Source organism: Camelus ferus, chromosome 10 (assembly GCF_009834535.1).
Source record: "Camelus ferus isolate YT-003-E chromosome 10, BCGSAC_Cfer_1.0, whole genome shotgun sequence".
Classification (NCBI taxonomy): Eukaryota; Metazoa; Chordata; class Mammalia; order Artiodactyla; family Camelidae; genus Camelus; species Camelus ferus.
In genome coordinates this window covers 57,034,776-57,048,576 of record NC_045705.1, presented here as the reverse complement: position 1 = coordinate 57,048,576, position 13,801 = coordinate 57,034,776, and the positions used below count along the sequence as shown (strand labels likewise).

The following is a 13,801-nucleotide window of genomic DNA, read 5'->3' as shown; positions in this document are numbered from 1 at the left end:
TGGCCCAAGCCTCAAGTTTTGATGAGCAGGAGTGACTGAGTTATTCCTGTAATTACTCCAGGCCTGGAAGCTGGGATACCTGGGGAAGTCTTAGGTTGAAACAAAGCCCTGAGTTCCAGCCCTGGCTCTGTCAGTAAAGATTTGTCCCCTTGGGAGTATAAGGGTCAGCTCTTGGATGTGTGACTGTGAGAGCACCTGTCTGCAGGCTGATGGCTTTCAACCTCTCCCTTTCTGGGCCCTCGATCAGGAAGTTTTCCCTCATGCTTTGCATCCCAGTGTACTACAGACTCTGTCACTGGGCCCCAGAACAAGACTGGCCCCTCCAAGGGAGCCCAGAGCTTTGTTAGGGAAATTGGGGGGTGGGGGGGACCACAATGAAGCCTATTGTCTCCTGTCCCCTCTTGCAGGAAACAAAAGGCGCCCAGTCTCTGGGGAGCCCTAGCCCATGCCCCGCCCCTACCCAACCCCCAATGCCCAACACACAGGGAGGAGGCAGGGCCACTGGAGACAGGAGGTTTTATTGATGCTGATGGGGGTGGGAAAGGCCCCCCAGGAGGGCTGAGTCAGTCAGCGGATGCATAAGGCCTGGGCACATAGGGGTAGGTTAGGGCACATTCATCTTAGGATTCTGTGGCTCCTTCTTTGGGGAAGGGAGAGAGCATCTTGAGGGGGGAGCAATTTGAAGAGCAGCAAGGGAGAGGTTAGGGATGGCTGAGAGGTCCTAACCTGAGAGAAGGCACCATAATAGCCAGCAACATCTGTGTGGAAAGCTGGATCAACTGGTCAGTAGGGGAAAGTGGGGAGGAGGCACTGGGTTGGCTTCTTGGGGAGGGTTCCAACCTTGGCCTGGGTGAGCTCTCGAGAATACCTGGTGTTCCCAAGCAGAGTAGGGCAGGGCCCAAAGCCTCTTTCCCTGTGGGCCTCCTTAAGGAGAGAAAGGCATTCGAGGACCCCCTGGCAAGGGGTGCCAGAATTAGTCCTTAAGGCACAGCTGGGGGCAGACAAGGCGCCAAGGCACAAAGGCACAACTGGTGGGGGGGCAGGGGCAGCCTCCAAGCTGAGTGCCAGGGTCACAAGAGGACGCAGGACCGCCCACGCTTGACTGGCGTGGGGTTGAGCACAGCCCGGACAGCCTCCGCAAACACTTCCTTGACGCCGTCCTGCTGCAGGGCCGAGCACTCGAGGTAGCGCACAGCGTGGATCTGCTTGGCCAGCGCCTGGCCCTGCTGCGGTGTGATGGGCGCCTGGCCCTGCTCCTTGAGGCGCCGGAGGGTGTCAGGCTGGGATCTCAGGTCCTTCTTGGTGCCCACCAGGAGGATGGGCACGTCGGGGCAGTGATGGCACACCTCTGGATGCCACTTGTGCCGCACATTCTCATAGGAGGGCGGACTGGCAATGGAGAAGCAGATGACGAAGACGTTGGTCTGAGGGTAGGAGAGTGTGCGGAGGCGGTCGTACTCCTCCTGGCCCGCTGTGTCCCACAGGTTCAGGTTCACCGTGCGCCCGTCAACTGCACTCTGGGCGCTGTAATTGTCGAACACTGTGGGGATGTACTCCTTGGGGAAGGCATTTGTTGTGTAGCAGATGAGCAGGCACGTCTTGCCCACAGCCCCATCGCCCACCACCACACACTTGATGCTCTGCATCGTGGGTGAAGCTGCTGTAGCGGAGGCAATGCCTCCTTCCCCTTCTGGACCCCTCTGGATTCAGTGACCTGTGGACAGATGAGAGGGACACTCTTGGTTAGGAAGAAAGGATGGGGCCTACAGAGGGAAACCAGCTCCAGTACTCTTCACCTGCCACCATCCTGCAGTCCCATCAAGACAGACCTCAGAGAGACAGACACACAATGAGAGAGAGGCCCTGAGAACAAGCAAAGATGCTCAGGGATAAGGAGGCTGGCACTATAATGTGTAATATATTATGTGAAGCACATAAGTTCTGATGCCAGACTAAGATCAAAATCTGGTTTTGCTATCTCCTAGTGTATGACTCTGAGCAAATTACTTAACCTCTCTATGCCACATTTTTGTAATCTGTAAAATGGGGATAAAATAATACCTACTTTATTGGGTTATTATGAGGATTACATAAGTTAACACACATAAAGCATTTAGAGCAGTGCCTAGTCATAATAAGCATTCAATAAGTATCAGCTACTTTTATTTTTCCTCCAGAAGTATAGACACAAAAGGAGGGTGCACAAGTATAGGGATCTGCCAGATCCTCTATCAGATGTGGACCTCTCCCACCAAGTAGACTGGAGTGGGCTTCTGGCACAGGGCAGCTGACCCAGGTCACTCTGAGATGCAGCCATGGATGGATCCTCTCCCAACTCAGGGCTACCCTGCCTAATGCACTGTTTCAACTCCAAACCTGTCATCTTTGGTTTGGCTACTGAGCACAAACCAAAAGGTTCAATGAGAAACCTGTGGAGTGAGGAGCACAATTCTCCAGACAGCTGCCCTATCTCAATCCAGGAGCCCTGGGGATGGGGAAGAGGTGGGAGAACGTACCCCATCAGTTTTGGAAGCATGGGAAACCCTATCTGGCCACACAAACCCAGGCTGGCAACTCAGTGCAGGAGAGCACTGGAGACTGAGCCAGGGCTGGGATTTGGTCTGGAATCTGGGTGTGTAATAATGAATGAGACAGAAGCTGTGGCTCACAGACGTCCACACCTTCTCTCAAGGTGGTGTAAGGCAGATCCTCTAAACCCAGCCAAGAGGGTTGAACAAAAGAGTAAGAAAAAAACCTTGGTTTTCTCCTCAATCTTTTGTCCCTTTCCTGAGACCGTGGCCTGTGCCTCTGAAGAATTTGAGGGGCTTCCGGACTCTTGGGTAGAGAACACAGTGCATTAAAGCACTATCACTGAGAACACATGCTGGAATCAGACTAGCCAGGGATTCTAATCAACTAGTCATGTATGATCTCAGGCAACATATTTAAGTTTCATGAGCCTCAAATGTTCTCATCCGTGAGATAGGGATAATCTTGCCTATTGGGTTAGAATTGGTCAGATCATGAAATGAGCTAACATGTAAAGAGTGTTTGGTGTGAGGTGTGGCACATAGGAAGTACCAAATGAACTGGCTGCTGTAATTATCTGTGGGGTAAGTTTGAGAGGAGTCCCCCCTCCAGCCATCATCCTGGTCCCCTCTGCAGCTCAGAGGGCCTCGGGGTGAGGAACTGCTCTTCCGAGTTCTAGAACAGAACAGAGCTTCTGGAAACCCTATGATTATTTATACTGCCGTGGCAAGGGTCCTCCTCTAATTGGCTACTTCCCCTCAGCCATGGGGGACTTTTTCTGGCTAGTATGTGACTTCCTTTCCCTGACTCTCTCACAACCAGGTCACTGCTCCCTGGAAGGGGGACAGCCCTGTTTTAGACACACCCAGATCTCTTAAGTATTGCCTGCTCCACCCAAGCACCATCACCACTGGCCCATTTTCCCCACTTTACTTCATACATGGCAAGACTGCACCCTAGTCTGATAATCCCTCACCCCCGCCCCCAGCCTGACCTCTCAACATTGGGTTCCAAAGCCTCAAAAATCAAATTTGGAGGAGAAAGGGGAATCCACCATTGGAAACGGGAAAAGGAACTCTGGTGGTGTGGAATCTGCATAGGACCCATGGCTTGGTGCCAGCTCCCTCCCAGGCCCCAACTTCCCCGGGGACCAGCTGGGAGGGAAAGGGGTTCATTCTATGAGGTTGCCTCTCTGGTTCATATTAAAAAATACTTCCATCTTATTTGTATAAATAAGTGTGTGTGTTCAACCTCTGGAAAGAGGATAGAGGGCCTCAGGGTATGGGTCCAAGAAGACAGTAAGGACCCTCTAGGGCAGTGGAGAGAACTTTAGACTAGAAGTCAAGGGACCTAACCTAAGTCTGAGCCCCAGCTCTGCTCTCCTGCTGACTCACCGTAACCAGGCATGAGGCACTTACCCTCTCTGGACCTCAGTTTCCCAATCCATGAAAAGAAGAGAAAAAAGCCTGTGCAAGGGTACTAAGTGGATGAAATGAGATGTTAAGAGCCCTGGGAGCAGGGGACAGGATGATGGGAAAAGAAAAGGCCCTCAGGAACAGGGGGTGGAGTGGGAGGGCCGAGTCAGTCAGGAAATGCACAAGACCTAGGTACACGGGGGCAAGTCAGGGCGCCTTCATCTTCTCAGGATTCTGTGGCTTCTTCCTTGGGGAGAAGAGAGAGCATCTTGGGGTGGGGGTGTTGGTGCCATTACTCTTGTCCACTGTATTAGCTGGGAGACCTCAGCACTTCCACACAAAGCAGGGGAGTGGGCATGGTAGGGTGACCTTGAACCCTTCCCCCTCAAGCCCAGCACAGGGCTGGCCCAGGCAGGAAGGCAAGGAGGGAACTCTGGCCGGCAGTCACAAGGCCCAAGAGACTGGAAGTACAGCTGGCTCCAGGCTGCTTTCTAGGGAGGGGTTATCAACCAGCAATCAGTAAATCAGCCCTCAAAGGAGCAGGGAGGGAGAGGGTAGCTTCCGGGCTGGCAAGGGAACAGGGACTGACACCGGAAAAGGATCATGAGTGGGATGGTGTCCAGAAACAAGCAGGGCAGAGGCAGTGTTTTATAGGGCCAAGAGCACTGGACACCTGAATCTGACCTGCATTCACCTGCTGACTCTGCCCTTTGATTAAAAGCCCTCACATGGTACAACCCTGTATAGATCACATGGTATTATGTTATTTGATCCTTATAACAACCTAACAGTACTATTCCTATTTACAGATAAGGAAACAAATGCAGAGCAGTTAAAGAAACCCTGCGTCACACAGCCAGTTAGCATGGGAGCTAGGACACAAACCCCAGTTTTGTGATGCAAAGCCTGGTGTTTTCCTCAATGTGTCACACAGCCTCCAAGTTACCCTTTACCGGCTGACTTTATGACCTTAAGCAAGTAAGTCACTTCCCTTCCTGGAACCTCAGTTTCTTCATCGGCACAACAGGTGTGATAAAACTAGCCCTCCCTGCCTCAAAGGACAGCAGTGAGGATCCTGAGCATGGGAAGGAATGTGCTTGGGAAATTGGGCAGCGCTGTGCACACAGGAGGTGGCAAGAGCAAAGCCTTTCACACCAAGAGGCAGGAAACACTGAGCATGCAGGTGTCTGAGTGGTGGTGTCAGTCCACTCCTCCCTACTCAGGTCTAGTTCAGACCCTTATTCTCTCCCAGGACAACTCTTTTCTCTGAAATCCATGGCTTGAACTGGGTGAAATAAGCTGCTACAACTCATTTAAGGAGGGCGCATGCTAAAACGTAGGGTCTAGCCTGTATCACGTAGGAAGAAGGGACAGTCAATGCTGCAGGGGGTCAAACAAGGAGAGGGGTTGGGGAATCAACTTTGACTTACTCACTAGGTCACTTTTTTTTTTTTAAAAAAGAACTTTTATTTAGAAAATAAATTGTTTGCCGATTGGTATAGTATTAGCCAAATGACAATGACTTGTTCTGGCTTTCTATTCCCAACTTAATTCAGATCTTGCCTGTCCCTCATCTTGGTGCTCAGAGTTCTTCATAATCTGTCAGGGGTTTTGGAGTCAGACACTCCTGGGATTAAATCCTAGTCCTGGTGCTATGAGCTAGGTAACAGTACCAACTTTATAAGGTTGTTACATGGATTAAGTGTGCTGATGTGCAATATATGTGTACAAAGCAGGTACCTTGCAATGTGAGTTTCCAACCCCCAGGGGTCTTCACTGTCTTGTGTAAACAAGCCAGGATCATTCTTGCCCCTGAACTTTTGTTCTTCTCTCTGCTGCCGTTCCCTCTCCCCTCTCAAATCTTCCTGACTCAAGGCCTGGCTTAAGTCTCATGGTCCCATGAGGCGACTGAATTCTCCTTTGAACTTCCATAGCATGGCCACCCTTTGAACCCTTCTTTGGCTCTGTGTGACTCCTTCTCCAATAGTCGTACATGAGTGCCTTAGCTTGAGGATGCCCCCTGCTCCCCAAATACTGAAGCTTGAGCTTCTCGACTCCCCCACAGAAAAGCTGAATATAGGGCTAGGCAAATGGGACTGTGCAACCACTGCCTCCTGGTCTGCTTGCTTCTGTTCCTGTTACTGCGATCTCGATAGACAGGTCAGAAGCCCGGTCTGGACTAAACCCCACAGCCAACACTGCAATGCTGAATCTTTTTAGACAGCAATGGCAGCCGAAAGCTTTGACTAGGATAGGCAAAAATCTCTTTTCCCAGTACTGGCCTGACCTGGCTTCCATGGGGAGCACAGCCCATGGGGGTTCACCCTGTCTGAGTGTGGTCCCTGGAGCCCAGCTTGTACCCAGTGGGGCTTGGTCTCGGGGTGTGGCCCAGGCAGGCCCAGAATGGGGGAGGGAAAGGAAGCAGCAGATTGCTTGATTGCCAGATCTCTGTGGCCGTTATAGCAGGGGAAGTGTCCCAATTGGGAGTGGGGGAGGGGAGGAACAGGCTGTAAGAGAAGGGGGGTGTGGAAGCAGTGGAAACTTACAAACCTGCCTCCCTGACATGAGGGATCCCCTTTGTGCAGCCCTCCCTGAAACTCATTCTAACTATAATCCATCACTCTGGTTATTCCGATCCTGAGCTCTGGCCACATAACCGTGATCCTCTCTACAAGGAGCCTCCACATTTTCTTCCCCAAAACACATGAAACAGCAGTATTCACTGTCCTAGTGGGAATCCAGCATTTCTTCCCCACTTCCATCCTTTGACCCCCCACCCAGCAGCTCAGAAGGCTCCAACTGCCTCAAAGGATCCTTCTACATTGGTCCTCCAGAGCCAAGCCACATCCTCCAGGGAAGTTTTTGTAAGTCACCCAAGTCATAGAGGACTTATCCTACCCAAGGTCTGCTCCCTGATTCTCTCACAGGTATATTCTATCACATGTCACGTGGAAGCTGATCTGAATCTTATCTCTGGTCATAGACTGGGAGAGCCTAGGGGGCAAGGTCCTGGCTGACCTGTCTCCCTAGGCTGAGCACAGCACACGGTGGCTGTCAGTAAATAGCTGAATGAACTCAATCTGTCCTTCACGTCTTTGCACATGGGAGTTCCTCTTTCTGGAATTCTGCTTCCTCTCAACCCTTCCTGCCCCTCACCCTAGAGCCTCCAGTCCTTCAGGGCCCAGCTCTGTTCCCCAGCTACTCAGGACACCACAGCCACCCCTTCTTCTGCCCTACCTTCCCCAGCACTGTTATTACATTGTGCTGAACTAACTGGATGCCTCATGAGGAGGCCCTGCTTACTTCCAGAAGCCCAATAGAGGGCTAAGCAAAAGCTGCAGACAGGCATACATCTCCTATCCCATCAATCCAGACTTTGATTCGGGGAACAAGGAAGCACCTCCATGCCTAGGAGACACCAGACAAGGGTAACCAGCTTCCCTCCTACCCACCCTTGCACCAGGAGTGCAATTTAGGGTTAACGAACACATAGGCTAAATTGCCCTGTCCTCAAATGGAAGGGTGAGAGGGGTGGAGCAGGCATAGCCAGCCCAGTGGTGATGAGGAGAATGGATAGGAAAAGTGGTCCTGATGGGCATAAGGATTGGGACTATCAGGACTGGTCAAGAATGAGGCCAAGGTCAGGGTCAGTGTTGGATCAGCTGCAGAAGCTCTGCCAGTCTGTTTGTTTTGAATAGAAGGCAGGAGGAGAGGTGGTACAAAGAGGCTCAAAGGGGCTGCAGCTGTGCTAGGAGGAGGACGCTGGGAGAGACATGAGGTCAGTGTGGGGCTGGGAACAGGCCAAGGGCTGAGTCTTGCTCTTTCTTCCCATTCTCCCATCAGCAGGGACAGAACCCGAGAGCCTAGTTCCCAGCCTTAAAAAAAATCCACACTGGAGAATTCTCTACCTCTTGCCATTCTCCACCCTTCAGCCCTGCATAGGGTCCTGCACTGCCCCAGGTAGGATGGAGTGAGCTGACTGCCCACTAGGGGCTGGGGAGGAGGAGGAAACAAACGACAGCTGGAGCTGGGAGGGCTGTGGGAGGCTGGGACCCTTTTACTCGGTCCCTGTTCTTTCCATGTACCAGCACTTGGGGTGCTCCATAGAGGGTCAGCCCCAGGGCCAGAGTAGCTCTGGCGGCAGTTAAGGAGGCAGGCCCCTCCCCCACCAGGCAGCACAGAGGAAGGCTCAACCCTGGCTTCCTCCTCCTTTCCTCCCCTGCCCCAGCAGCTCAGCAGTCTGGGGGGCCCCACAAAAGGCCCGTGAAGTGGCACTTCCTTTGCCTTTGCTCATTTCACATGAGGCTGTACAGAAATGCCATCCTCCCAATCCTGCCTCCGCCACCTGAAAATACCCACAGAGAGACCCAGGGCCTCACAGGCCCTTCAGCCCGCCCCAGACCTGAGGGGGTTTCCACAAGGGAAAAAAACACCAGGGAGGAAACTCCGGTATCTATTTTCCACTGTCAGTGGGGCAGAGCTGGAGCCAGGCACCAGGTACTCCCCCATATTGCCACCCCCTGGCAAATTCCCTGCCACTCTTTGCCTTCTTCTCTTGTGTTTTGGGGAAAGGGGGCACACCACAGTTCTTGTCCTTGGACACATAGAGACTGTTCAAGGCTGGGCCCAGAGTCAGGGCACTGCTATGAGGGGGCCCTTGGGAGAAGGAGAGTCAGAGCTCTCAGTATTCTATATGCTCTTTGAGGTATTGATAGACAACTTTTTACTGCTGAAGCTGAGCCACAAGAGACAAAATTGACTAGGGTTACACAGAGGGTTGGGAGCAAATCCAGGACAAGGACCTGGGTCTCTTGACCTCCAGCCTGGGAATGGGCCTATCCCTCTGACCTCATTCAGGATGGCCCTACCATGGTTTATCCCTTCGGGAAATGGGCCAAAGGAGCGAGGTTGGTGTCTGAGCTCTTTTTGCTTCCAGGCCCTCATGCCAAGAGCATACCCGAGCATATATGATTTAGAACAGACATTACTGGACAGACAGACAGCCTGCCCCAGCTGGGGAGTGCCTTCTCTGGCTCTAGCTCCTGGGGAGATGCCCTCCCCCCATGACTTGAGGACAAAAGAGGAAGCTGGACCCTGGACAGGAAAACCCATTTGTTCTGGGGAGGCAGCCCTGGCTCTGTTTTTGGTTTCCCTTCTCACAGACTCCTACAAGTCTCACCACTAGTGGGTCTGCACTGTGTATGCAGGGAGGGGTCTTCAATCTGGGCCGGGGCACCCATTTCTTCCCAGTTGCCCAGCTACCTGCATTCTAATATCTTTCCCACTACAGCCACAACCTTTCAAATCTTCTTGTTCATGACCCCTAAAAGGTCACACCAGCCACCTCATCTGCCCTAACATCTTGCCAGAAACAACCCTCCATATCCTAGATTCTCAGCCAGGACCCAAACAATCTCGTATCAGTTCTGTTCACGTCAAGACCTTGACCATATTTCTTTAGCTAAGACCTCAGCAGCAGTCCCCTATAGCAGGCACATCCCCCCCTCCCTCCCCCTGTTTCCCCACTTAGATCCCTCCCACCCCAGTCACATTTTTCTAGCAGTGACTTTCATGCAATTAGCTCAAACCTCCAGTGGGGCCAGATCTTGCTTGGGAGAAGCTCTGTCTCATCCATCCTATTTTCACCCTTAGAGCCTATGGGTTGCTCAGTTATCTAAAATAAGTACTAATTTGGCAGGCAGGGAGTCAGGACTCCTGGGTGGTTTTTTACTGAGCCCTAATGCTCGGAGAGTGCCTTGCATACATATCCTTCCCTGAGCTGGGATTTTTATGCTGGTCCCTGGGATTTCCTCCTGGGGCCAAACCCCCTATACCTCCCAGAATGAGAGCAGGAGAGACAGGAGTGCAGAGGAAGGGACCATCCATGGGACAGCGACAACCATGAGAAGGGAAGAGGACAGAATGGGGAATGGGGATAGTCCTTAAATCTGGCTGTGCTTGGGAATCCCACAAAGTAGACTTGCTTCCCTCCACTTCTCTCTCTTTTTTTTTTTTTTCTAGTGGAGAGAAATAAATACAGTAGACTTGAGGAGGTAGGCAAAAGCAGGATCTCTCAGCATGCATCTCAAAGGCTTGAGGAGGGAGCTCTAGAATGGGGACAACAGCTTATAGAGCCAGGCTTATTGAGGATGCCTGAAGGCAAAGGGGTCAGCAGAACTCCAGAGGGCTTCCTGGTCACCAAGGCCTCGAGGAAGTTGAGGGGACACGGGTATCTAGCCTGGGAAGGCCCTGGAAGGCAGCAGGAAAGAGAGGGCAGACATCTTTGTCTCATGCCCCTCTTCTTTTCCTGAATTGAAGCTAAAACAGTTAAGACTTAAGTTAGACCAGCTGTAGTCTTCCCTCCATAATCCTGCCTTTACTCCTCTCAATCCTTCCTCACACCTAGCTGACCCAGTCCCATTCTCCCTGGCAGGTAGTGCTGGAACCAGTAAGCACTGGAGTCAGGGACCTTCAGGCTCTCCCGCAGCCTCCAGGCCTGGCCTCTTGATCAAGCACCCAAGGGTCTGGGTGATCTGATTTCCCACGGCCTCTCTCACCAGTCCTATTCCTGTGTCACTCTACTCTGATACCCTGACTGCTACAGACTGCTTCCTCCTGCCTAACCGCAACCTCACCCACTGCAGGTTCCCTTCATTCTGTTCATTCTGCTGGCTTCCCCTGCTTTGAGCCCTCTCAAGGCTGAGGGCAGTTATTTTGTCTCCTAAAGATAAAGATGTAGACACGCAGACACTTGTACGTGCATACACAGAGAGGTTTTCTAGCCCTTTCATCATCTCTATCAGTGGGGGTTGCAGCCTGCCTCTCTGAACTAGGGAGGTTTGAAAAGGTTCTTAAACTCAGCAAAGATCCTGAGCCCCAAAGCTAGAGATAAGTGACTGAAAAAGAAGGAGAAAGGAATCAAGAGGAAGGGAAGATGGAAGAATCAAGAGGGTAATATGTGTGCGGGAGCCAGAAGCTGGGCAAGGAAGGGACAGGGGAGGCCACAGGGAGAGGACAGAGATGGACAGAGCGGAAGGGTAGGCGAGAGGTCAAGGCCCAGGCATGACTGTGTGTCTTGGGGAAAAAAGACTGAAGAGGATGCGAGAAGAGGGTGACGTAGGGTTTGTGGAGGAAGACAGAATGAGAACATTTAGAATTCAGGGACTAACAATGGGGGTCGGGGGACTAGGAGATGACTCCCAACCCAAGGCTAGAACCTCTGCTGCCTCCCAGAAGCCCGATTCTCTCCATCTCCTGCTCTCAGTGATGCCATCTTGTCAAGGACTATCAGTACCTATGAATGAGGGTCCTTCCACATCTAGTCACAGGGCAAAACCAGGCCCTTTCCTTCCTCAGTTTACCCCTCCAAAGAGCAAGGTCAGGCACTTGTCAGCTAGGCACAGCCAATGCGAGCTCAATAAATACCTGTCGCTCTGTTTCAGGGATGGAGAGGTTGGACCTCAGAAAAACAAACATACAGAGAAAAGTATTGGGGTCGTCGGCGAGGTTCCCCCATCTTCCTCCTGAGTGCAGAGGGCCCTTGGGCTGCAGGCTGTGAGCGTAGGTCTGGACCGGCCTCGATCTTCCAGAGGACTCTTTCTCTGCGATCTAAGGCTTTAAAGGCCAGACACCGCCCCTCCCTCAACCTCACAAGTGTCACAACTGCCGGAGCAGAGGGAGAGCCTTCTAAAGCCCTTAGGGCCCCCTCCCCAAACACACTTCGGAACAGCCCCCCACAACTCCTGAGGGCACCCCATCTCCCAGCTCTGAGCTCTCCCACTCAGAGACTTTTCTCTTGGAGCAGGGGCTCCTCCGACCTCAGGGATCCCTCGCGGCTCCCAGGAGCCAGTACAGCCGCCCTCGGTGCAGGAACCCACCCTCCTCGAGCCGCCGCCGGCTCGCAGTGGCCCGTCCCCGCCCCGCCCGGCCGGCCGCGCCCGCCCAACTTGGAGCGAGCCGCGCACCTCCCGCTGCGGCCTCCCGCAGCCAAACTTCCCGGGACCGCGCCCGCGTCCGGTCCCAGGCCCGCCGGGCTCCCCACCCCTGGACCCCCAGCCCGCGGGCCGGCTAGGGACCTCACCTGGCGCCCTCCCCGCCGCGGGGGAGCTGGGGGCGGCGGCAGCGGCTCCGGGCTCAAGAAGGAAGTGAGAGCGGGAGGCCGGAGGAAGTGGGGGGGGCGGGCCGGCCGGCGGGGCGGGGCGCGGGGGCGGGCCGGGGCGGGGAGGGGCCCGACCAGGAAGTCGGCGGCCGGGCCCCCCACCCCCGGTCTCCCCCATCAGGCTGGACCCCGGCCGGGTGCTGGGCTCCCCAACCCCAATCCTCTGCCTCTGAGACTCTAAAGGTCAGGCCTCCTAAGGTCAGTCCTTCCGTTCTCCTTGCCACCCCCCACCCCAGTAGAGGTCCTAGCCATGGCACTAGACTTTTGTCCCCCTCCTCGTATCTCGCCCCCACCAACCCCCGCGGGAAGATGCTGAGAACAGGCGCGCCTAGGCCTGGTGCCTTCAGTCAATCTCAGGGATCGAGCGATGGCTCAGACTGGGGGTTGGCCAGAATGGGTCAGGCTGGGGCAGTCCCCACCCCTGCCCCGAGTCCCGGGGGAGTACGGGGTGGTGGTGAATCAGCAGTAGGAAGGCCTCAGACCCCTGGGGAGGGTGCGGAGACCGGGGGGAAGGGGAGCTGGCGTCAGCACCCGGGGAAAGACAAGATCAGCAGAGAGGCAGGCGGAGCCGCGGGCCCCAAAAACAGGATGTCGTGTCGTTGTTCCGCACCCGGCGGCTCCGCGCGCCCAGGCTCTGAGGAGGGCGCAGGGCGGAGCGAAGACATGGGGCTCCCCTCGCCCCCTCTTCTCGCTGGGGCGCGCAACTGCTTGGGACTGAAGGGCCGCACCCAGTCCCGAATCCTGCCTGGGCCCTGGGGCCGGGAGGATGGGCAGACTCATGGGCGCCCTCTGGTGCTTCTGCTCCCCGGCCTCGCGCGTGGAGCTCTAACTTGAGAAAGGGTATCTTTCGTTCAGCACAAACTTTTTGAGCGCCTACCACGTGCACAAATGCGTGCTAGATGCTATGGAGGAAAACGGAGGTGTGTACGAAAGGCTCCTTGTCTCCAAGAGGCCTTCCAGATAAAGATGAAGAACAACCCGAGAATAAACAGTTTAACCTTTCTGAGCCTCAGTTCTGTCTTTGGCAAAGTAGAATAACCCTCTCCATCCTGTCGTTTTGAAGATGAGAATGTATGTAAAAGGCCTGCTGTCAATGCCTGGCTCAAAATAAACACTCAACAAATGCTTCTTTTCTTCTTCTTTTAAAAACTCATACTACTATACCAATGAATTCCCTAAACACAACGTGCCTGCCCACATCTTTGAGTCTTTGCACATTCTATTCCCTTTGCCTGACTTCTTTCCTTCAGTATTGACTGCCAGGAGAAATCCACTCAGTATGTCCCAATCTGGCCCTAATGAACCACTCCCCACCTGACTGCCTCCAACAACACACGTGCTGGGGCACACACACACACACACACACACACACCCCTACCTCTGCCATGCAGTTGATAGTCTCTTCCAGTGCTGTCCAATGGAAATACAATGAGCCACATATTTAATTTAAAATTTTCCAGTGATGACATTTTTTAAAAAGTAAAAAGAAACAGGTAAAGTTAATTTTAATAATATATTTTACTTAGCCCAACATATCCAAAATACTATCGTTCAACATACAATATAAACATTATTGAATAGGATGTTTTACATTCTTTTTTGTCACTGAATCTTTGAAATATAGTGTACTTTTTACATTTAGAGTACATATGAATTTTGGATAGACACATTTCAAGTGCTCAATGGTACCTGTAGCTAG

At 53.2% G+C, this 13,801-nt stretch overlaps 1 protein-coding gene across 1 annotated transcript; it reads right to left on the bottom strand.

Annotated features, from left to right (window-relative positions):
• Positions 1-499: 499 nt before the first annotated feature.
• Positions 500-12,179, bottom strand: RHOG (ras homolog family member G). The gene is made up of 2 exons (XM_032489280.1): positions 12,025-12,179; positions 500-1,714 (listed from the first exon to the last, which is right to left on the bottom strand). The coding sequence occupies exon 2, from the start codon at positions 1,644-1,646 to the stop codon at positions 1,071-1,073; it is 576 nt and encodes a 191-aa protein (XP_032345171.1). The 5' UTR covers positions 1,647-1,714; positions 12,025-12,179; the 3' UTR covers positions 500-1,070.
• Between the last annotated feature and the right edge of the window lie 1,622 nt (positions 12,180-13,801).